The 23,665-nt window shown below is 41.9% G+C and overlaps 1 protein-coding gene and 1 pseudogene across 2 annotated transcripts; one reads left to right on the top strand and one right to left on the bottom strand.

Moving 5' to 3' along the window:
• Positions 1 to 26: 26 nt before the first annotated feature.
• Positions 27 to 11,561, bottom strand: LOC306745007 (uncharacterized protein). Its single transcript, XM_079227729.1, has 8 exons — positions 11,498 to 11,561; positions 6,192 to 6,252; positions 5,740 to 5,775; positions 4,966 to 5,004; positions 4,378 to 4,428; positions 4,180 to 4,248; positions 3,923 to 3,965; positions 27 to 2,819 (listed from the first exon to the last, which is right to left on the bottom strand). Exons 2-8 carry the CDS (start codon positions 6,241 to 6,243, stop codon positions 2,774 to 2,776), a joined length of 336 nt encoding a protein of 111 aa, XP_079083855.1. The 5' UTR covers positions 6,244 to 6,252; positions 11,498 to 11,561; the 3' UTR covers positions 27 to 2,773.
• Positions 11,562 to 11,709: 148 nt separating this feature from the next.
• LOC306744652 (IgGFc-binding protein-like) lies at positions 11,710 to 23,630 on the top strand (annotated as a pseudogene). Its single transcript has 13 exons — positions 11,710 to 11,735; positions 11,875 to 12,524; positions 13,225 to 13,429; positions 13,651 to 13,847; positions 14,208 to 14,567; positions 14,907 to 15,066; positions 15,945 to 16,093; positions 16,844 to 16,904; positions 17,246 to 17,383; positions 17,874 to 17,989; positions 19,824 to 20,388; positions 20,935 to 21,346; positions 23,574 to 23,630. The product of its transcript is annotated as an IgGFc-binding protein-like (transcript).
• The last annotated feature ends 35 nt before the right edge of the window (positions 23,631 to 23,665 follow it).

The following is a 23,665-nucleotide window of genomic DNA, read 5'->3' as shown; positions in this document are numbered from 1 at the left end:
TTTAGGCCAGTGAATCTGTAAATACATATAATATATGAATGGCTAGAATAACTACATACGGTCTGACAATAGCTGTAGTGCAGTGGTTCTGCAAGCTGTACTCAGTGCAACCTCAGAAAACACATGCTAGGCAAGACACAAGCAATTAAATACAAGAATGTTGCAAGTCGTACTCAACTAATATTCGCCAGGAGGATGAAGCAATCGGACGCATGAGTCTGTCCACGGCTAATCTCACTTTCTGCTGCAGCAAGCCGTATTACGTATAAGTTTTGCTTTCCCAGTTGGTTGCGGTGACTCACACTTTCTCGAAACAACTTTTTGTTCTCATATGGCAATTGACTGCCTGCTGACTCCTCACTGAACACTCTCAACCAGCCCCCGGACAGCGGCCGCTAGTGTAAACACAGCTGAGTGCATCACAGAGCCCAGTGAGTGAGACACACGGTGGGGGAAATAGTTTGCACACTTGTGTTGTTTTGGACGGTGTTTGGCTAACTGCTAAGTATCAGTACACACACTGCTGCGTGCCTCTCTACAACTCAGCCGCTCCTACTTTTTGAGAGTTTAATCATGTTTTTGGCATGATTGTATGATGTGTCTTAGATGACGACTTCGAGCCGGTAGCTTGCATATATTGATGCTTGTTTTTTTTAGTTTGAATGAAATGTGTTTAACAACGCCTCACAGCCCATTGGTGTGTAGACTGTGGTTAGCCAATTGTGGGTTGTATTTATTCAATCACACAATACAGCGGCGGTCCTTGCAGACACACCTGGCGGAGATCTGCACCCTACTGAGTCTTTGTAGTTCGTATTTGGTTTTGATTTCTGCATTTTTTTCAAAATTCTGCTCACATTGATGAAGATGTGTTCTTCATTTGCTTGAGTTTTGCCATGTGTTTTCTTAAGTTGTAGTACATAGAGCTGTAATAGACACTGTACTCTAGCCTGCATGCACAAAAACAAAAGCAAAAGGTAACGTCAATTTAACAAACATTGTGTTGAGAAAGAACAAACATTTACATGTGTTATATTACCATGAGTAGTGTCACAGCAGAGAGGCTTTACAGAAAGGAATAATTGAGTCGAGCTCGGTCGCATGCTGGGAGCAAGCTGAACCAAATACTAATAACATTTCTCTGCAGTGTGTTTGCTTTCTTTAATATGTCCACACAAAAAAAGCCTTGAAAGAGAAAACTCTGCTCAAATGTTCAATTGTGGTCGTTTGTCCAACAGAAACAGTGATTATGACTAAAAAAATGACTTACAAAACTGAAATGTTTTGCACTGTTCAATTGTACTCACTTTGAAATGCTGACAGATATTGAAGACTTATTGGGCAATGCTATACTTTTTTAGAAATAACACATATTGTACACACATTGCTCAAATACGAACAGTAAAACAAATGCACAAACAAGAATCACATCTGCCAATTTGTTCGTGTTTTTTAAACTGGGATGCGTCATTTTTGAGACGACGCTTCAGCACAAATCTATAGCTACTGAAGAGGACCCTGAAGAGGACGTGACTGCACAATTGTTTTTGCTCTCAAGTCTGGCTGGACTGGAGCCAAGACCTGTCTCCAGTGGCGAGATTAGCTGCGAGATTTAGTGGAAGCAAAGTGAGATCCTGCTTTGACAAATCCAGTGTTTAACCCCATGTAGCCATTCCCTGTGTTGCTTATTCCATTATAAGTGTCCTCATGAAGCCACCAAGGAAATACTGTTATGTCGAACATTCCTTTTTAACATTTGCCACAGAAAGTCCCCTTTTCTGATTTGGAACAAATAAGGCAACCAGTGCCTCGGGTTCCTGGACAGAGAGCTTTCTTTCACAGGACATGATTGATTTCCATTTAAATGAACATGGAGAAGCCATCATGCTCTCTATGAATACAACAAAGGCATTGTTGGTCTTCTCCCAATCATCTCCATCTTTATTTGATTTGTGAGATTTTATCCCTCACTCACACCCAACTTCTTTCTACCTGTAGAAAACTTCTGTATTTGCAATCTGCAGGACTAAAGTGAATGCATTTCAAAACGAGAGACAGGGGGAAAAGAAAACATCATCATTCATTGGCAATTAATTTGCTGCCCTGCAATAATATGCACACTGGCTATTTCCACTTGTTTCTTTTTACCTGAGGTTGAGAAGAGGGGGGAACAAGTTTTTATCTTCCTTTTGCACTGCCACCTGTCATTGCTAATGGGCCAGGAACAGAAGCTGTCAGACAAGTGAATAGGAGAATGAAGTGAGCGCTGGCCTGGCTTAGCGTGGTTTGTCTCACTCATGGACCCTTTCACACAGACAGGTCTTTTCAAAATGCACCAAATCAATCGCAAATGTAGTTTCACTGCATAGCTGGTGGGAATAATTTCTTGTTTCAGGTGATAAAAAAAGGGGGGGTGCTATGGCTGTGCTAAATTATCCCTTTTAACAAAAGAAGCTTTAAGCCATATTCACTGGCTTTGATTTGGATTCCTCAAATAGAATCCAATTAGAAGGTTTGAATGTGTTCCAAATGTCCCCGGATAAATTGCGTGTATGTGGAGCATAAACGGCTGGGACAAAGACAAGAGTATACAACAGTAAAAAATAAAAAATAAAATGCATACGCATATGTATTAATAAGAGCGAGCAATGAACTGAATGGCGAGAAGCAGGCTGTTGTGCAAAGAAGTCTAAGTGTCTGAGAGTAGGCGATGACATAGCCCCGTGCATGGCTCCTCTTTTGTCTGGTATTGAGACTGCTACTCCACCAGGAACTAGATGGCCCCTTTCTGGTCCTGCTCTGTAGGCACGAAGTAGATCCTGAAGAGAGAGAGAGAGGGAGAGAGAGAGAGAGAGGTAGGACGGGCCACGGGAAGGGAACACAGGAAGTATGTCATCTTCAAGATATTTTTAGGCTCTTTTTCAGTTTGTTTGCAGAAAGACATAAGAAACAACTCGACACGTCTGCCTCATTCTGCAGGACTCTGACAGGTGCACGGCGACTGCACCACCTCAGAACACAGCTCATCCCCAGGTGGGACTTATACACTTGGCAAGGCACTGTTGCTCCAACAAGCCAGAGGTTGCTGTGTGATTAAGCCTCTTTTCAGCAGAGCGATCAGTCATCACCAAACACTGCCAGAGCCGACTGCAGCCCCGGGAGGCAGCGAGTAATCCTGCAGAGGAATTTAACCCTTGCAGATTGTCTTGGCCGTCTGCTCCACAATGGCGGTTCTCCTGCTGCTTGGAGATCTCAAGGGGACTAACTTGAACTTCATAACCTCTCTAAACCCGACCTGCAGGTCCTGTATTACTGCAACCCAGAACAAGAGAAACTGATTGGTCTGCAGAAAGCCGTCCGAGCTAGCTAACTAGGGTTAAAGACGCAAGGTGTGCAACGGTTGCAAAAAGCTAAGAGAGAGCCTCTCTGTATAACTGGTTTTGGCTGTTCTGCTGTCTGAGTGCTGTTGGCCGATTGCTGTAATGACGCCGTCATCATGTTTACAGGATTGTTTTTTTTTTATTTCTGAGAAGTTATCTAATCAGGCCTCAGTTCATGAGGTAAGCTTTGGGACAAGTAATTTCCTGTCCCATGCGTTCATTCAAACCCAGTGGCACTGTCTCAAGGCCATTGTTTGATGGCTAACATGGGCGTAGTCAGGTGGCGGTGGAGGGCCTCAGGTTGTGACACTAATTGCTGTACAAGTCCAGACGGGTTCAGATGGGTGGATGCCAGTTATGTTATTCCACCTGAGTGTTTTTCATCAGATTTTGATGCTGTAGGGCAAGGTAGGGTTCACTGGTAAGGCAGCAGAAAGGCTGTTACCCATCAGACTGGTTCTGTCACCTACAGGCTGACTTAGCATAAAGTGGAACGTGCATCTCTCAAATATCAACTTTAAAGTGGAGAAATGTGACCTTACCCTTGCTGTCGATTGTGCAGGTGGCGTCTTACGAGCACTGTAGCTGCGAGAAATAAAAATAAAAAAAGGTCACGGCTATAAAAGAGAAAAGTTCATATTTGCTTAGGTATTAACAGCTTTACAAGGCACACAGAGACTACAGAGATTCCAGTCATGCACTGAGGGGCTTTACAGCAGTGCATTCGTCAACTTTGGAAAGTAAACAAAATATTTCACATTATACTACATTATGTCAAAGAAAAGCACAGAATACTTACTGATTATCGCAGCACCTGCCAGAGTCAACACCGCCACAGCTACAATGATGATAATCATGGTTAAATGATCTAAAAGAAAGGAGGTAAGTAAGGTGAGTTGATACCACTTTTTGACATTACAAATCATTTTTGATATGTAGTCAACATTTTTATACATGTACTGTATATCGCTAATTCTAATTGAAATATGTCTCTCACCTTGTGATTCTTTTACACCTGCAGGTTCACCTGGGCCATGAAGTTCCAGATCTACAGTTAAATGAAGTACATGGGCATGAGCTTGTGTCTCTGAGAGGCTTCAGAAGAATCATAGCTCTCACAGAAAGGCTGCTTCTCCAGGAGCCGACTGCCCTGCTCTAAACAGACCTGTAATTCTATCAATGTGTCCATCAAAGCGAAGATGAGGAGCGACAGAGAGAAGAGTGCAGAGAGAATGAGAATGCCAATGTTGATTAGCTGACCAGCAGGAAGGTGAAGATGTCGATGTGTTCATTGGCCTTTCGGCAGAATCCACAGTGCCCCTCCAGGGAGCTAATTGATTCCATTCAGGGCTTAATGGTTGGGAGGAGGGGAAAAGCCAACAGGGGCCACAGACCCACACATTGCACTGGACTGGAGCAACCTATACACAATGCTGACTTACTGACAATAAGTACAGGGGCCATAACCTTCACATAGTCTCCTCTGAACAGCTGCCATTACAGTGTTTATGGGTGTGACGCAGAAGAAACTAGAACATCATACCGCCCTTCAATTCACTCTTGGCAACTGAGGTAATAAACTCACCTCTTTGCCTGGATGAATCCTCATCATCATCATCCACACCTGTAATGTAAGGAGTACATAAATACATGTTCTTTAGTGTGAGCTCTTTCAAATAATACAAGTTATTCTACTGTACTACTATAACAGTCAGAATAAAAACAACACCTTTAATATTTTAGCAACACTATTGATTGAGGTTTTTAGGAAGTGAGTTTTGGACCAAAGGATCTGAGAGCTACAAACAAGAATCAATACTGTACACAGAAAACAGTAACCCATCTGAAAGGCAATAACGAAACTGAAAATGAGGAAGAAAAAACATCATGCGAAAGTTTCAAGTGAGAGTCGTCTCACAAAACCACGCAACCATGGCGTGCACTCATGGAAAGGGAGTAGAAATGTGGAGCTGGTTGAGAATCTAACATCGAGGAAAGCTATTCTATTCTATTAAGATATTCTATGTGACATGACATATGTCTGACATCTGTAAATTACTTTATACATTGCATAAAGGGCCAACTAAACAAGGGCAAAATACACATGTAGAAACACGCTGAGGACAAAGTGTGATAATTCCTTTCAAAGCAATTTAACTTTGTTCCTTGTTGTTGCATATGGGTGTGATCTCTACATTAATAAATCAGTTTAAATAAAACATTTCTGTTTGTCTCAATAAATTGACTTTGAGCAAGAACTTGTTGGAAAGCACGATGATAACTGTGTCCAGCTGATTGAAAGGCTTCATTAATTGCTTGTTTTTTTTATTTGTTTCACAGATAAAGATGCATTACATACCTCCATCAGCGGATCCTTCAGTATCTTCTGACACAGCTACAAAAAAAAAGGTAGGGAGTTAGGAAAGTTTTACAATACAGTTTTTAAAAGTTAATATTATTCACAATCCAGATTCCTGCTACATTCAATGGACTGTGCAGCACAACAACTATTTGGGCTACAGTCAGTTTAATGGTACACCTGTTTTGTGAACATTCGGTGGAGTCTATCTTCTGCTCTTTTCTGTTATCTTATCTTTCATGTCAAGAAAGTACAGCATTAAGAATATTGTTGCTTTTCTTAATGTTATTCTTCCACCTAAAAACCTTTTGTTTCACTGTTGCACCTTCTCTTTTTGGTGGTTGTATAATGCATCTGCACAGACAGGGCACACACATAGGTGAGGAAAGGGATGCAAAGACCCTGATTAGATGTTTATCACCTGCAAACGTCACACAGAGATGAGAACATACCAGAAGCAGCTGGCAGCATCAGCAGCAAACACAGGAACAGCAATCGCATCATCTTCAAATGCTGCGGGGGGAAAGGAAACCAAGATAAAAATATCTGCTATTAATATTCAGCCATTGATGTGTGTGAAATCTTGGTGTTTTGGTTTCCGAGATAGGGTGAGATGGAAAGCAGCAATGCTGTCTATTACTGGGGCTTGTGAGGCACTTTGAGTTTCAGGATCACATAATGCAAGTCAGTGGAAAACTACAATTTCCAAACCAACAGCAAAGTCCATGTACAGTTTTAACTGGTTTAAAGTATGCATGCAAACCTAGATTGTAATCTGAGATGGGTGGCGACGAGGGGGTCAGTGACTGACAACCTTAATTCCCATAGTGCTCAGCAGAAAAACGAGACTTTGGTTACGGTCAACTTTCAATAAGTGTCTATTCCACATTTTCCCCTCCCTTAAGCAAAGCCCGGGTGCTATGCCAGGTGTTGAGCAACAAAAGAAGTGTCCAATGATGTCCACTGTCAAAACAATTTTTGTTTTTCTGTTTGTTTATTGTATCCTGCTCAGCAATATTCTTGTCATGTTAATTGTGAAAGAAAAAGTGTGAGTTTGATTTCCCCACACATATTTATCCTTCAACTTTACAGGAGCCAAGTGATACTTCCATTGGATGTGAGTTATTTGGTGTATTGTTCATTTTCAGGAGAAATCTCACAACTTCCTCATGGCACAGGGCCCAAAACAAACCCTACCTCCGCTCCTCATCATCACCACCACCACTACCACATAGATGTGAAACACAGATGTTCTTGGCCCGCTAAACAAAGCCCCAGCTGTATCCAACACAATATGAATGCAGATATTTTTGAAATGGGAAAACATGGGAATGACCTCTCTTCCAGTGTAAGTCCCGGATGAAGCCTCACTGGCCAGATTTAGCCATTGAGGTCGGCATGGGTTCAGAATCCAATAGTCATTCAATGTTTGATACTGCATACAGAGGGAACTCTCCCATTGACCTTTGTGCCAAATATTATACTGTGTATACTGTGTGTTCATTGTTAGCCGTGCCCATTGTGTCCTTGTTTTCCTTAATAGTTAATGACTATGTGGTACAAACTGAGGTGACCCGCATTGTTATGGTGCAGGGAAAGCAGCAAACACCCAGTGTAAACCCCCTACAGAGCAGTTACCAACCTACTGTTTCCTACAATTTAAGGAAGTGGATTATGCTGTACGGCAAGTAAATTGTAATTCCCATATTTGGTAAAAGGAAGTGAAAAAGATAGAGGCTTTGGAATTAAGACTGGAGGATAGTCAAAATAAGTTAAATATTTCCATACGTTTTTTGACAGTTATATTAAAACCTAGACATCAGGAGTCTGGCCATGAACTGTAATCTCATCTATACATGTTGCCATGGCAGTCAATGCCTAAACACTTCCATGTGAGACAAACGTCCGCCCTGTAGGGCCGCACAAGAACGATTCAAGCCCAGTCCACAACGCGATTATCTTGATGCTAAATTAGCAGAACAGCATTAAGATCTATTTTTGTTAACTATATTAAATGATGCTAATCACACAACTGAGGCTGATTGGATGGGGACTGTAGAGTGGGCTGTTCTGGCCTCTTGAATAGCTGCAGTAAATCTCCAAATGCAAACAACCTAAGAAGCTGTGAATAAAATCCCCTTCTGTATCCAATTTGCTTTTCAGAGTCGCTTTGGGTGAAATAATAAGCTGATCCAATTTGGAAATATTTATCAACCCAGTCCACTGCCTCTGTATCAAAATGGCTCCTGACGCTTGTATTATTTTTTAAATTGGGTAATATATTCTTGTACATTTGAATGGCGATTGAATTTGCTCTTTAATACCAGACCCAATTTGCAACATATAATAACCAGTGGCTTGATTATAAAGCAGACATGCCAGCTGGCTGCTGGCTGAAGACACAAAGATCATAGAAAGTAAATGTAGAAATCATAAAACTGGAGTGCAGTGAAGCAAGAAAGGTATACTGTATTGTTGCTGGAGGGTGAATTTGTCTTGTTTTTATCCCAGTGTCCCCGAAGCAGCTCTCCTCTGACAGGATTAACCCTGAACTGCATACCTGTCTGCCCAGCCCACCTAAATCTTGTTCACCAGGTTTAATTTTTAATGATGAACGCCTTCCAACCTACCCAGTACAATCTATATCAACAAAATACACTCACAAACAGAGGTTTACTACATGTACATAAACAGAACTACGTGCAGTGACACAGACTATCTCTTTCTTATCTGCTCGCACCGATAACAGCCCTCTGCTCAACCACTGTGCATCGCCGACAAGACTCTGACACCGGTGATAACAATCACTAACGTGCAAAGATATTAGAATGGCTGTGGCCTAGTGAGTTTGTGGGGAAACAAATAAAAGTAAAAGAAATGTGAAAAAGAAGAGGGAAGACAGACAAATAAATACTTTGATTATCGTGAAGATGTGTCAACACTAAAACAGGCTTGCTCAAAAAAAAACAATGAGCCCAACAACAAGGGATTCAAGTGAGTGAGAAAGGGGGAGAAAAAGCACCCAGATCGTTTGTTATTCATTGCCATTCAATTTGATAAAAGTGGTAGCTTACTCTGGTTCAGTGAAGAGGAAAAATATTCTTATTGAAATGTTTACTCAACTCTCTACCAGAGCTGTTTATCTAAGCGAGGTTGATGCAAATTCATCTCTTTTTTTTCCCCTACGAAATAACATACTCTGCTATGCTACATGGACAGCAGACGAATCAAAAAGGCAAAAAAGCAAAACTCACAATACCTCAGTTGATGCCATGCAGACCAGTGAGCAATCCACCATCGATAAACAATGAGTCTGACAACTAAGCAGTTATTTCCTATACGAGTGGTTTGTGGATGACTTGTTGAGCATCAGGCCAATGAGGCCAACAGTGAAACAATTAAGAGGATATGAAAGAGCGTGTCTAACATAACAGCTGTATTTGAGACACATATCCTGCATCCCCCCCCCCCCCCCCCCCCTTACCTCTCTCTCTCTCTCTCTCTCTCTCTCCCTCTCTCTCTCTTTGCATGTGTGTGTGTGTACAAAATTACAAACCCCGCGAACACACAAGAATGAGCAGATACAAGACTACGGTTACATCAAAATAAATGTGCCATTTTCCACCTCGACTGTGACTAAAAAACGGCAACAACCGGATTCAGAGCATAGAGAGCTCTGGGCACGTACACCTCAGCTTTACTTTTTATCAGATTGAGACAAAGCGGTTTTGTCTTTGTTTTGTTAACAACACTATCACAAGGACTTCACCAGTCACATTGAGGGTTTTTACTGTCCAATCTATCTTAAATGCAGCCTCATCGCTCTCCCAAGACACAAGCGCCACAACATGTGCACAAACAAACCCCTGCAAAGATGAGATTTAAAGAGTTTCAACAAATAGTTGGTGCCCCTGCTAGCAGCTTGATTAAAAGCTGCAGAATAACACTTTACTTGTTTGCAGAATAATGTAACAGGTCAAAAAGTCAAGCACACAGTGAAGGGTTGAAAATCATCGTATACACACACACACACACAGGAAGTGAGAAAATGGGTGCTGCAGTGTGCAAAGTCAGGTTTTACTTTTGTATTTACAACACCCTCAGCTTCTGTAACCTGCTTCCTTGAGAAGCGGAAGACGTCTGCACATTTGAATGGATGGAATCAAGTTATTCTCACATTGAGTCACTGTATGACGAACAGGGCCGCTGAAATCTCTCTCCATGAGGTGCACACTCTTGAGAACGGGTGATGAACAACTCATAATAACTTTGGGGAACTTGGTGAGAAAAGGCACGAAGAAGAAGCATCGCAGGCTGCTTACTGATGCTAATTATCTTACAAAAAATGGCCAATAGCAATACAAGAGAAAGACAGTTCTCTTGCAAAAGTGTTTGTCTTTGTTGTGGAATCCATGGTTTTAAAACGAAATGTGACCCTCTTCATCTGTGGCCCAAAAAGGTGACGCACTTACCCAAAGTCAGTCGATGAGACGGCTCGTTAACAGGAAAAAGCTGAAACAAATGCATTCTCACCTATAAGGGGATTTACAGACACCTCATATTGCTCAGAACTGCTCCTTCATGTTGGCCTCTCAGTCAGCTTTTTGCTTCTGCGGGAAAATACCTCTGCGTGTTCGTGTCAGAGAGCTGCTGCCGCGACAGTTTCCTAAAGACTATGTTAAGATACTGCTTTCAATGCTGATAATAGCTTGAGGCCACGCATGACACTACTGTAGCTTAAAGCAGTGATAAGCCCAATAAAGGTAACTTCATATTATTATACTTGTAATACTTATATTGTAATAAGGCCACAATTTGGGTAAAACTGAGTAATGACTGGTGATAATATTTACTTCAAAATCAGAAAAAAGCCGCTACAAAGCTATGGTAGTTAACGATAATGCGGATCACCTGTTGACCTTAATTGGCAGGCTACACGCACAGGTGTGCTAATAGGCCATTTAACTTCAATTTAAGTTTCAGTGTTTGGTGTCCTCCCTGCCATGCAAATTAGCCTAAAATCTATCAGATGTAGGGAAAACCAGTTCCAGTTCCATTTATATGCGTTTTCTTGTTTTAGTGCAGTAATACAGTTTGTGCTGCTGCTCTAGGTGTGCCTCCTGGGACTTGCTGAGTGGCATTGTTTATAGCCTATTGTGTGTATGTGTGAGCAAATTAGAGTCAACGGTAATCTACACAAAGAGTGGGCTGTAACCTGACTAGTTTTCCAGCATGTGTATGTGCTTTTTTCACTCGGCTGTGTCATTTTTTTTACCCCTGATCCCTTCTCTCAATATTTGCAGCATGTTTACATTAACGTATGGCTCTTTCACCGGCAACAAGTCTCAACAGGTGTGCTGTCTATCGTCTGTTTGTCTAGTTTTGAGTGATGAGTAGGGTATGGCTATGTCTCAGCCCTTTGGACAACAAAAGATAATAATCTTAGCACTGCTAAAGGGACTTATGTTCAGTAATTGGCGTCTTGAGAAATCTTAAGTTGTCTTTTTGCCGCATTTGTGTGTGATTAGAAGACATCATTGTATGTAAAATGTATCACACCCATCACCAATAACCAGTTTGCTTATCACATTGCTTTTGCTGTGGGTTAAAAAAAAATTCCAACCATTTTTCTTACTTAATTTAAAATGTAAACTACTATTTGCAATGACAGCACTTAACAGTATACGCTTGTGCTAAAACAGAAAGTATTGTTATGCAAGTAACTCCATTCAATATAATAAGTGAAAGGTGAACTTACTTTAAAATGAGTTCAGAGTTGTCTCTCTTGATATGTTGTTGCTCCGACGCCGCCAAGATCCTTGTTATCATGGAAACTGCCAGAGTGAGTGTGCACGTTAATACAGGTGTAACCAGTCAGGAACTAGGAACTGTGTTCTTCATTGGCTGCTGAGCTTGTTGAAATCCGACACCACCAGTCTTATCTCTTACAAAAGTAAATATACTGTGCACATGGGGAAACTTGCTCACTGCGCTCAGTAAATGCATGTGTACACTTTTTGTGCAAGTATAGGTGTTTACTGTCATACAATCAACTGCTGTCAGAGCAGTCCGTCTTTCTTTGTAAACCATGCTATCGTTCACTACATATGCACATATCATGCTGCTGTGATGCAGGAGCATATTGAAATGTTCTATATTGAATACCAAAGTAACTAAATGTTGTATTCTGTCTGTGGCCAGTCGTGGTAGGATGTTTTTGATTAGGTTTCCCCCACATAATTACCCAACAGCAAATGTTAGCTGTCAAGGAACGATTGCAGCCACTGGTGTTTGGACCTCAGTCACTGTGACGGTTCTGGGAAGCAGATTTGTGCAACACATCTACCTCTCTGCTGACCAGTCAAAGACGATTCACCTGCCATTGCTCCTCCTTCCTCCTCAGTGTGAAGTCGGGATGGCCTGTTACATCACTTGCGTCATTACCTTTACCTGGACTGGTTGTGACCACAGCCTCCTTCATGATCTGTCCTCCTGGGGGACCCACTACTATCCCGTTACGCCGATAACCTCCCTGACAGACTTCTGTCAGCCAGATGGTGATCACCAGCTCAGACTGTGGGACATCAGTGGATATCTTCCTCTCAGGGGAAGTGCTTTTTGAAGGCAATGTGTACCCCAGGGGTACTGTCCTTCAGTTGTATATAGGGGCGCTGCAGAGTGTTTACCTCCAGAGCAATTTCAGCCTCTCTGGCTCAGAGTTAATCTCCAAAGCAGCTGTAGGTGTAGTGGTTGGTTTTACCTCCAAACACACACTTGGGGATTGCGTGTATGGATTTCCTTAACTGAAACCAGTCACACACTTTTTGATTACATTATCCCTCCCTCGGTAAACACAGGAATGAGTTCCAAGTTCCAGTTTCCTGTTGGCAATGGCTGCTATCAACTCTGACCTGGACGTCACCGCCAGTACTGGGCCAAAGAACGTGTCTCTCGTTGGTGGCATTATGAAGGTCATTCCAGTTGTGACCTCAGATGAAATCCACATTACTATAACAGTCCCCTTTCAACTTGTTTACGTCAGACATGGCAATGCACAACGTCCTTCCACTCTAACAGTACTGCCACCTGTTAATGATATCTGCCAGACTGTACCAATGCAGGTGATATGAGTGAGCAGCAAGATAACGGTTTTCACACGGGGGATTGAAAGTCTGGTGGTATATTCTCCCAAAAGGCCAACTTCTCTCAGCTGCCTGTATATGCAGTGTCAAGGTCTCTTCCCATGTTCACAAATGTCGGACACTTGAGTATCATGAAAATGCAACTATATCCAGCAGTGTGTGAGAAAAGTGTGTTTTTAATTTAAATTGTTTTAGAGGACTTTGCATTACATGTTATTAAGCATTTGATAACTCTGTACATCTGTGTGTAACAATCTACATGTACTTTTTTATTACAGCTGCAGCTTCTAGTGAACAGATGCTTTGTGGTTACAAAGGGAAGTGCTCTATAAAAAATAAATAGTCACTCGGTTCTTGGAAAACTAAGATATGCTCTGCATGGGGTGACTCTTATTATCACATTTGATGGAAGATATATTGTCCTACAGGGACTCTGTAACTACACTTTAGTTCTGACAACCTGTTCAGGCATAAATGCTTCTGTTCCACTCCAGATTCATATAGCCCGAGCATATTTGAACAACGCCACTGTCTCCACCAACCACACAGTGCAAATAAGCGTCGAAGGCTTTAACATATTTATAGTTAAAGAAGACAAAAAAACATGTTATGGTGAGGGAACTGAACAAACTTGAAATTAATTATACACATTGTGTAGCTGTTAATTAACATTGTATGTCATAGATTAATGGACAGAAGAGAAGCCCGGACCTCATTTTGGGGAATGGGTCCCTGAACTTTTACCCAAGTGGCTCCAGCATTGCCTTAGACTGCCTTCGTCCTAACTCTACAGTATGACTGGAAGCACCATCTCCAGGTTGATGTTGGCCCAGAACTGTATGGACTCCTGTGCGGTTTGTGCGGAAATGCTAATCGCAGCGCCTCAGATGGCATCGTTGCCTCTAATGGCACAGATGAGACCCAGACTGTGGATTTTACTCTCCCACGGGTGGTGAGTGATGCAAGGTCCTGCAATGAAGATTGTGTTGGGGGTGTCTCAATTCCAGTGTGCACTCAATGCCAAACCAAATAATTTCCTGGCATTAAAGACAACTTTTCCAGGTTGCCACTCATATGTTGACCCTGAGCCATGTGTTCGTAGTCGTCTTAACAGCATGTGTGTCAACGAAGCTGCCTCTTCTTGGTGCAAGATTTTCCGCCATACATCTAGACAAAGTAATGTGTTCGCCACTTGCAATGTCCACATTGCTCCCCCCATTTCAGGTAAACGGTCTGCTACTACGTCTTCCATCTGTATTGAGAAAAGTCCAAATAAAGCTCTATGAGACTGGACGAGACAGACGTTGGCGTTGTTGTAACGTACAGCTGTGTTGAAGTGCCGAGGATCTACTCCGGTAATCTCTGTGGCTTGTGTGGCAACTTGAATGCTGATCCAGAAGATGATCTGATGCCTGACGACAAATCTGATATTTCTTGGGCCGTTAGACACTGGCAAACCAACCCTGAACATGAATGCGTGGATGTGCCTATAAACACATAAGGGTGCATTTCACGAGATCTGGCTCATAATGAAGGAAATATTTCTGTGCAAGGTTACTGGATGCAGAGGGAGCCTTCCAGAGCTGCCATTAAACGGTTGATCCAGAAGATTTCTACAATAACTGCGTTCATGACCTCTGTTATAGTAACCAGACCCTGTGTCCAATTATGTGTAGCTATGCTGCTGTATGTCATGAAATGGGAGCTATAGCGATGAATGGAGGACTTCCAGCTTTTAAATTGAGTTACTCGATTGAAATGCATTTATATTCAATGTGTACAGAATAGGACTATTTTCAATGAAACAGTTGTTTTTTTCTCCGTAGATCTCTCCTTTTCACCGAATAGTGAATACCACCTGTGCTCTAGTCCCATGATTGACTGTGTAGAAAACTCAAATCCTCAAGCAGCAAAATGCAAAGAGGGCTGTTTCTGCAAACCTGGGTTTTTCCACAGTGGTGGGGGATGTATACCAAATTTGAGCGTGGCTGAATTCACGATAATGTTTACTATGCAATCCATGAGAACTTCTACCCCGATGAGCACTGTCAGCTGCGCCGTCTCTGTGTGGGCCACAGCAGAGTGCAATGTACCAACCACACTTGTCCAGTTGGAACAAAATGTGCCCATAAAGATGGCCAGAGGATATGTCGTGCATCACAGGCTGTTAAATGTTCAGTCATGGGTGGCAGACACTTCAGGAGCTACAGTGGACATAGCTTTGACTTTAATATGGGAAGCTGCCGTTATGTTCCATCCCAAGCTTGTGACGAGGAAGAGTCTGACCCCACTGTTGTTATCCAGCAAGGACGGCTGCACCTCGAACATGTCTTTGGAGAACAAGCATTTGGGAAAAGCAATGCTAAGCAGTTTCACACAAACTTAAGTTTGCCTTGATTGTAACTTTAACTTGTATATGTTCTAGATTGAAGGTGTTTTGAGGGGTATTCCTGTCCAGCTGGATCACATAGCAATACTGCCTTTTTTTCTTTCTCGCAGACTCGTGTTGTTATAGAAACAGGGTTTGTTGTCACTTATGGAGGGCCTGATCTGATACAAATAGTGATTCCTGCCTCCCATAGAAAACGGTGTGGCTTGTGTGGAAACAAACTGAGCCGAGCAAGTGATGTTTCCACCTTCGCATCTTCCTGGTCACTTCCACTACCTGGAACAAACTGTTCTGAAGAATGAGATCTCTGCTCAGAGTGCCACTCTACCATGGCAGTTGAATTTGCATCTGATAACCTCTGTGGCATGCTGCTTGAATCTGCAGGATCATTTGGTGGATGTCACGCCACAGTCGAGAAGTGCTGTGAGTATTATTACTCTTGACTTTCTTTTGTGTATGTGTTTTATCAGTCTTTTGTGGTGTGCCAGTGCATGTAAATCATACAGGTCTGCACACATGCTTCTCTTGTACTTTTAGAACTCTGACAAGCTGTATACAGCAAAGTTAACTGATTGATGTACAGTAAGGAGAGCTGGACTATGAACCCATTTCCCCCCCTCCCACAGCACTCTCATGCCGTGAAAACTCTCACTATGATATATGTGTCAGTGCAGGCCCCGAGTTCTGTGGTATTCTAGCCGATATCCCCTGCCTGTGGGCCTGTTATGAAGGCTGTCAATGTGAGTCTGGATACATGCAGAGTGGAAATGGCTGCATCAAAGCTGAGAGATGTGGTTGCTTCTACCTTGGGCACTACTATGAAGTAAGTAGCAACACATTATTTAACTTATACCAAGTACCATATTCATTTTCACTTCATCCCGGCAATTCATTCCAGATTTTTCTTAATCCAGTGAAACCATATATTTAGAATGTGACCTGCACATTGTAGCTTTGTTTGGCTTCTGATAAACTCATTGGTTCATTGGGGTGCGTTTTCACAAAATGACATGAGACCCCACAGCAGTTGCCGTTATATGCATGCTTGTCCATGCACTCTTAGGCTACATCCACACTAATATGTTTCCATTTAAAAGCGGGGATTTTAAAACGATCAGCGTTTCAGCATTGTTTGCGGAATGATTTCCGTCCATACTAGCAAGCCTAAAAACAAATATCACATGACTATTCACGTACACTCAGCATGCAGGTGCCGGTGTAAAGAGGAAGTTGATTGGTTACTTGGATACAAAAAATACAACTGATTATTCTAGTAGAATTTAATAATGAAAGGCAGTGCTTGATACTTATTCTTCCTCTATAAACTCAAACAGACACATTTTGTGGAAAGTTTTAGAAGTTTTTTTTTCAAATGGCAACACTGCAGGTCTTGCTCTCTCTATTTCTTTCTCTCTCTTTCTCTCTCTCTCTCTCTCTGTCACTAACACAAGTTTACTTCAAAATGAACACTTGTAAATCAAAGTTAATTATGTCATAGGTCAATAAATGTGGTCAACACACGTCTCTCACTCATTCCCCTGTTGTCCTCTGTTGTCTGTTCTCACATTCGTAGCTCTGCCGGCGACTGAAGTCTCTGTCGTACTGGAGAGCATTCCTGCTTTTGTTCCTTTACAGTTTGTGTGGACTTAACAATAATTGTGCAGAACAAAATAAGAAAAGGAAAGTCTTCTGTGTCTAAGCCATCGTTTTCAAACTTCTCCAGTTCTGCCGTCCTCGGTGTAAACAGAGCAAAAGACATGCATTTTAAAATGGAAACTTAGTAGTGTGGACATGACCTTTTGTAATATAATGACTCATTCATGTTTTGGCCAAATGTACATATGCCTCACCAGTGCATGTGACATGACTAATCACAACATGCTAGGCCTTTGTGTTCTCCTGGGTTGGTTGTTTGTTTGCTCTCTGTGTTAGACGGTTGGGTAACACACTAACAGTGACTCACTGTTCTCTGTAGATCGGGGAGATATTGGCGGCTGGGGGTGCTCAGAGCGGTGTAACTGCTCTGCCACCGCCACCATGTGCTGCAAGTCAGCATCTTGCCCCGAGGGAGAGAGCTGCACCCTTAACACGACTCGGGGCTGTGCAAGGAAAGGTAAGCTCAGCTGGTTCTTCTGGGTCGGGTGACATTTCCTCAAAGGCTAACTGTCACAGATTTGCACTATTCAACGTTCATTGTTCTTGCATTATTACATTTTGTCCGTTTATTTTTTCTGGCAGGATTGTTTTGCATCTTCACACCTGACAGGTGTTTTGTCAGTGTAATTATAGCAAAATGAGGTTAAAATAGTTAAATAGTTAGTTATATGTACTTGTGTTGTTGTTGCAATGCTTGTCAATCATAAGTACCAATGCACTTCTCATTATGTTACTTGTCTTTCACAGAAGCCTGTGACATGATATTTAAATTTGTATGTGTATTTACATTTGTTTTTGTTTTTTACTTTTATGAAGACCGAATATAGAACACATTTGCCTGAACTTTATTTATAATACACTTTTATTTACAGCGGTTGTTTTTGTAAGTGCTGTCGTTCACCTAAACTGCCATTAATGCCTGATAATTCCCTCCCTAATCTCTTCAGGTATTGATTATAAAATCTGTGAAAATGATGAGGCTTGTGGTGTCCAGAGTGAACCCAGTGGTGTGTGCTGGCAGGCGCCCGCTTCTACACATTTGATGGAAAGATGTTTGAACTCCTAGGAAACTGTACCTACACTCCGATCCATTTATTGAAGGACACCAGTGAGACTGTGACATTTTGGGTCGGGGTACAGAAAGACAGGAGCCCCAACGAGGCTTCCTTTTAAAGCTACTCATGTCAATGTGGCTGAAGACAATATTACAACCTACAGAGGGGGACAAGCTCATGCTTGGGTAAGTTTGAATTAGGAAATGCAAACGGTTACATCACCATGATGTAATTGTAATTAATTATAGACCATTTATGGTTTTTCACAATGTAGATGCACTGAAAAACAACACATTTTCTACTGAAGGATTCCATGGAAAAGGCTACTACCTGTGACTATACAGTCTGGACTTGTGAAGATTCATCAGAGTGGCATGTCTGTTGCTGTGGACACTAGTCTGGGCATCTAAATGAAGTATGACTGCTCTTATGTTGCCACTATCCTCGTCTCTCAAACAACTGAAGTCCTTGGTATGTGTGGGAATGGATAGAGCTGGAGAGTTTCCGATCATGAAGTTCAATGCACAGCAGATCGTGGCGATGCGAGCCCACGCTGCTCTGCTGAGCAGCTACTGGACAAAGATGTAGCCGGTCATTGGATCTCGATATTTGGTCACCATCCATTCTACATGTGCTGGGAAGATGTTAACTACATTAAAGTCGCTGTGGCTGTGAGCATGTTTGACCTGTGCTCCAGTAATGACACTCAGAAGATGCTCTGCCCGATCTTGGAGGCATTTGCTGCCGCCTGTCGAAATGCCCAGATCCAGATCAGAGAGAGGAGGAATAGTACCTTTTTGCCGTAAGCGATTTTGCGATTTTCAAAAATGTGTTACAAACAAACATAATTAAATGGTTACAGGTGTATTTCTTTGTGCATTTTTTTCCCTCCGTATAGTTGATCATTCTCCTCCTTTTCTATCAGCCATGTGCAGTCACAGCAGACATGCATGTACACAGTCAATTTGTCATTTGTTGAGTAAATTTTAAATTGAAAAATATAAGATTTGGTCCCAGTCTAAATAGAGTCAAATCTACTCTTGCCTCAGAATTAATAATTCAGAGTATTTACTCTATTCAGTGTTCATATTTAACTCTACATGATGATCATTTACTAGAATTGGATTAAATTCTATATAGAATTCTAAATAGAATTGGATTCAACTCTAAATAAAACTCAAAATAGAATTGGATTCAACTCTAAATAGAATTCTAAATATAATTTGATTCAACTTCCTTCAGCTCTTTTCCATCAGTTCATTCCAGCGTAGCGAGAGGTTTCATGGCGGCGGAAATTAAACTTAAGGAACCCTGGTGGGCGTGGTCACGCTGTTTTACTCCAGTAGATTTTATTCTGAATATTTATACTCTACTGGCTACGGCTAGTAATTACGCTCCAAAATGATGGAATATTACTACTTTAGAGGAAAATAATAACTCTGGAAAAAAACTCCCCCGTTTTACTAGTCATCACATTTGACCAGCATGAGTATGACTAGAATGGCACCTGTCAGTACCAGTTACTGGGCATATGTGGACAGAAGCGAGGCCTCAATGTCATCCAGGCTCACGTACAGACAGAGGGACTCCTATCCGCACTTCATGTCCTGGTCAGTGTGAGTGGTGTGCTTGTGGAGCTAAACGGCAAAAACAGAGAGCATAGAGGTGAGTATCCTCTTGTTTATTTGCATTTCTTTTTTTAATTGTCATGTCACACAAAGTTGTTTTTACACTGTATTGATCATGAATCATATTATAATTATACCAGACGTCACAAAGATTACTTGTAAAAATGTGTTGCCCTGTGCTGATTTTCTAATGCAATTGTGGCCCCCCCTACAGGTTGATGGAGTCAAGAGGAACATGCCCTTTCACTTCATCCCTCCTGCACTGGCTTTCTCTTTGGTGCTGCACACTTACATCTACACAGATATGGGCTTTGACTTGAGTCTCAGCAAAGAAGGCATAGTTGGAATTAGTCTCTTCACTAAATATGCTAACGCTACTTGCAGCATGTGTGGTCAACTGTGATCCCGAGGATGACATCACAGCAAATAGCCCAAAGGAGCGTCTCAGTCCCGAGCATTTTGGAAAGGCTTGGAGAAGTGGGCAGAATGTTTGGTGTGGGGAGGGCTGTCTAGGAGGAAGTTGTCCAAATTGTTCATCTGAGCGTCTGGCCCGCTTCTCTGACCCAGAGGCTCGCGGGAAGATTTTGGAAGTCAATGGACCATTTAGACACTGTCATGGCAAAGTGGACCCCTCCAGCTTTTACAAGCCTTGCGTCAGTGACTTGTGTCTTCATGGAGGTCTCCAGCCTGCACTGTCACTCCCTGGCGGAGTATACTGCCGTCTGCCTTTCCCACAAGGCTGCAGTTTATGCATGGAGGAGTCCTGGATTCTGCTGTAAGTGTTAATGTGCTCCCATCTCTGTTGTGCCAGTGAATTCAATTAATATCCTCTACACGTGTAACTGTGCTGTTTGGAGTTCAGCGTCATTGCACACCAAATGAAATATGGAGTTTGCAGATGCCTCTGCCTGTGCAAGCACACAACACTTCATCATGTTTAGATTTGTGTTATTGATCACGCTCCATAGAAAAAGAAAATGGAGATCATGTGCATAAAATCAGATGTATGCCTGTAAGTGCTTAATGCTATGTGTGTTTCCTTGCTAATTGAAAGTGTATATAAGATAGCGTGCTGTGACTCATAGTAGTATGGAGGCCACAACCTTCCAGGTGCTATTGGACCACTAGATGGTACTAATGCATCACTGGTCAACCCTAACCTTTCCAACATGTTCATGTATTTCTGTCCTTGGTGACTGATGTCTCTCTGTATCTCTACTGACCCATCCTGCCCCTCCAGTACCAGTTATAACATGACTTCTGTCTCGGTTCACCTCTGCCTCGGCTGGCAGAATAACACAGTAGAGATCCCTCGAAAACATTAGGGACAACTGCCTCTGTGAAGCAGGTTTAGTTCACAGTGGCAGCCTCTGTGTCTATGCAAAAAGCTGTGGCTGCTTTCACCATGGAGAATACCTCAAGGTAGGAGAGGAGGTGTCTACGTGTGAGAAAAGCTGTTTATGTCATGCTGGGGGACACATGACTTGCTGTAATGTTTCCTGTGAGTGTGAGGAGTGTACGCTTACTAGGGGTGTTCAAGGTTGCCAGCCCAAATCCAAAGTGGCACACTGCTCTGTTGATGGATCCCAATACACCACGTTTGATGGACAGGCATCTGAATTTCATGGTTCATGTAACTACACCTTGGTGCAGACGTGCCTTAATAAACTGGATGCAGAGCCTGTTTTGATAGCTGCACAAGGCAAGCACAGGGAGGGCAGGCAGATCTACTTGAAAGTAAATAAATTGTATTTTAAGACGTCGACAGCTTTTCCTGGAAAAAATGTAGGTAAATGTAGGTAAATGTAGGTAATTCACCGCCTTCAACATGATTTATTGTTACTCTCATACTGTAAAGGAATGTTTCGCAGTATACACAAACTGATTATTAATTCACCCAGATAAATGGAGTTTACGAGAACCCGCCGTTCTCCCGGAGAAACGTAACTGTACATAAAAAAACGCTAACCAACAAGACCCCTCAAACTTTGCAGAGAGACTGTTAGCATATTGTGCTATTTTATAGTAGGGAAAAAAGCAACCATATGCATCATTTTCTGTGTTCTATCATCAACCAATAAACCAGTAACACAAGTGTTTTCTGTATATTTGTATATTTGTCTGTATATATTTTACCTTTTGAAATGATTCAAATAGCCCTTGTAGTTGAGGAGATAATCTGGATTTAGTAGTATGCAAACCATTCGCAATTTTTTTAGAAAAACATGGCCGAGGTTTGTCTTTAAGTATTTATTACAGGATAAGATATGGGAAAATTATTAAGAGAGTACAAGTCATCAAATCATCAACCAACGATTACAAACAGAAGTCATAGTATGCTATTCACCTGAGATGGGGACAGAGTTCCTGGATCTTTAATACAGGTTCCCCCGCCATAGATGGCATGTTTGACCAGCCAGTTCATGTGGAATATGAACATTAGATAAGGTGTTCCAGCAATGTAAACACTCCTGGCACAGTGGAACAGGTGTTAAGCTATACATGAGTTACAGAATTGATCAAATTAATTTTTCTCCGACAATTTGCCCTGTACATTTATTTATAACTCCATTTCTGTTTGCTGTGTTTTTATTAATAATCTTCAAATTAATGTTACCTCTTCTTCAATGAGCACACTCAAATATTTTTTGGATTGGCGTTCTTGTTTCTATGTTCAGGCCTCTGAAACTGCTACAAAACTGTACTGTTAACTGCACCTGTGGGCCGCCTCTTGTCTGCAATACGCACGTCCTGCACAGCACAGTTGTACATTTTCAGATGGAATCATGGGTGAGTATTTGAATTCAACCATAGTTGTTTTTTTATATGCTGTTCAAGGTTCAAGGTTTTTATTTGGCCATTTGTGCCTAGACCAACAGTCCAGACTCATTTGAATTTTTTTTCGCAGCGCTCTCCGAGTCAACAGTTTTGGAAGAAGAAATAAAAATAAGAAAAAACACACTATACAGGAAAGAGACAAAATATAAAACTATGAGAACACTATACAAAATATAAAATATGAAAAACGAAAACGAAAAACCTGAGACAAAATATGAAATATGAAAATATGAGAACACTGAGACAAAATATGAAATACCCAGACAAAATATGAAATATGAAAATATGAGAACACTGTGACGAAATATAAGATATGAAATACCCTGAGACAAAATATAAAATATGAAAACCCTGAGTCAAAATATGAAATATGAAGACACTGTACATGTGCAAATGTGCAAAACTATAATTATTGTATTTTTCCCTTTAGCAAAGCAAAACCCAGATCCATGTGAGAGAAAATGTGATGAAACGGATAAATGTCATCTGAGCCGTGGTGTGCCCGTCTGTGAGAGCCGTCAATGTCTGTGGGGAACCTGGGGAGGCCGGCGCTACCACACCTTATGATGGACCCAACTATGACAGCGTGTGGTCCCACACACTTTAGTGTGTCCGAGAAAAACAACTGTAATATAAACGAGCTGCATCCTCCACGCAGGTGTCGCCTTCCTGTTAAGTCCCAAGCTTTACTTCCGCAGCTGTGTAACAGATTCCTGCTCTTATGACGGACACTACTCAGCACTCTGCATTTCTATTGCATTTCATGCTGCTGCCTGCCAAGCTGCTCAGCTGCCCGTCAGGCATTGGAGGAGTGACACTTTTGGGTTAGATTTTATTTTTGCACAGCTGATTATGGTATCCAGCGTCATGGCACTTCTTCAAGATGTATTCGTCTGTCCAGGTTCAAAGCTGTGAAATTGACAAGTACTTGAGAGCTTAGTTGTTGACCTACAGGCTTTTCTTTCTGTTTTACATGTCATACCAGGCAGCATGAATCCAGATTAAAGTATGTTGATTTTTACGTCTAGTTGAATTAAGACGTATTTGCCCCCCAGGTAAGTCATGCCCTAAGAATAGCCATTATGAGCTGTGTGGACCTCGATGTGTCTTTGACTGTCCTCCCCAGCAAACTGTAGTGGCGGTTGTGAGGATGGCTGCCTGTGTGACCTTGGCTACGTCCTGAGTGATGACCTGTGTGTGCCGGTCTCTGACTGTGGC

This window comes from Taurulus bubalis (assembly GCF_910589615.1).
Source record: "Taurulus bubalis genome assembly, chromosome: 12".
Taxonomy (NCBI): domain Eukaryota; kingdom Metazoa; phylum Chordata; class Actinopteri; order Perciformes; family Cottidae; genus Taurulus; species Taurulus bubalis.
Note: the sequence above shows the minus strand (reverse complement) of the source record. Positions and strands in the feature narration are given on the sequence as shown.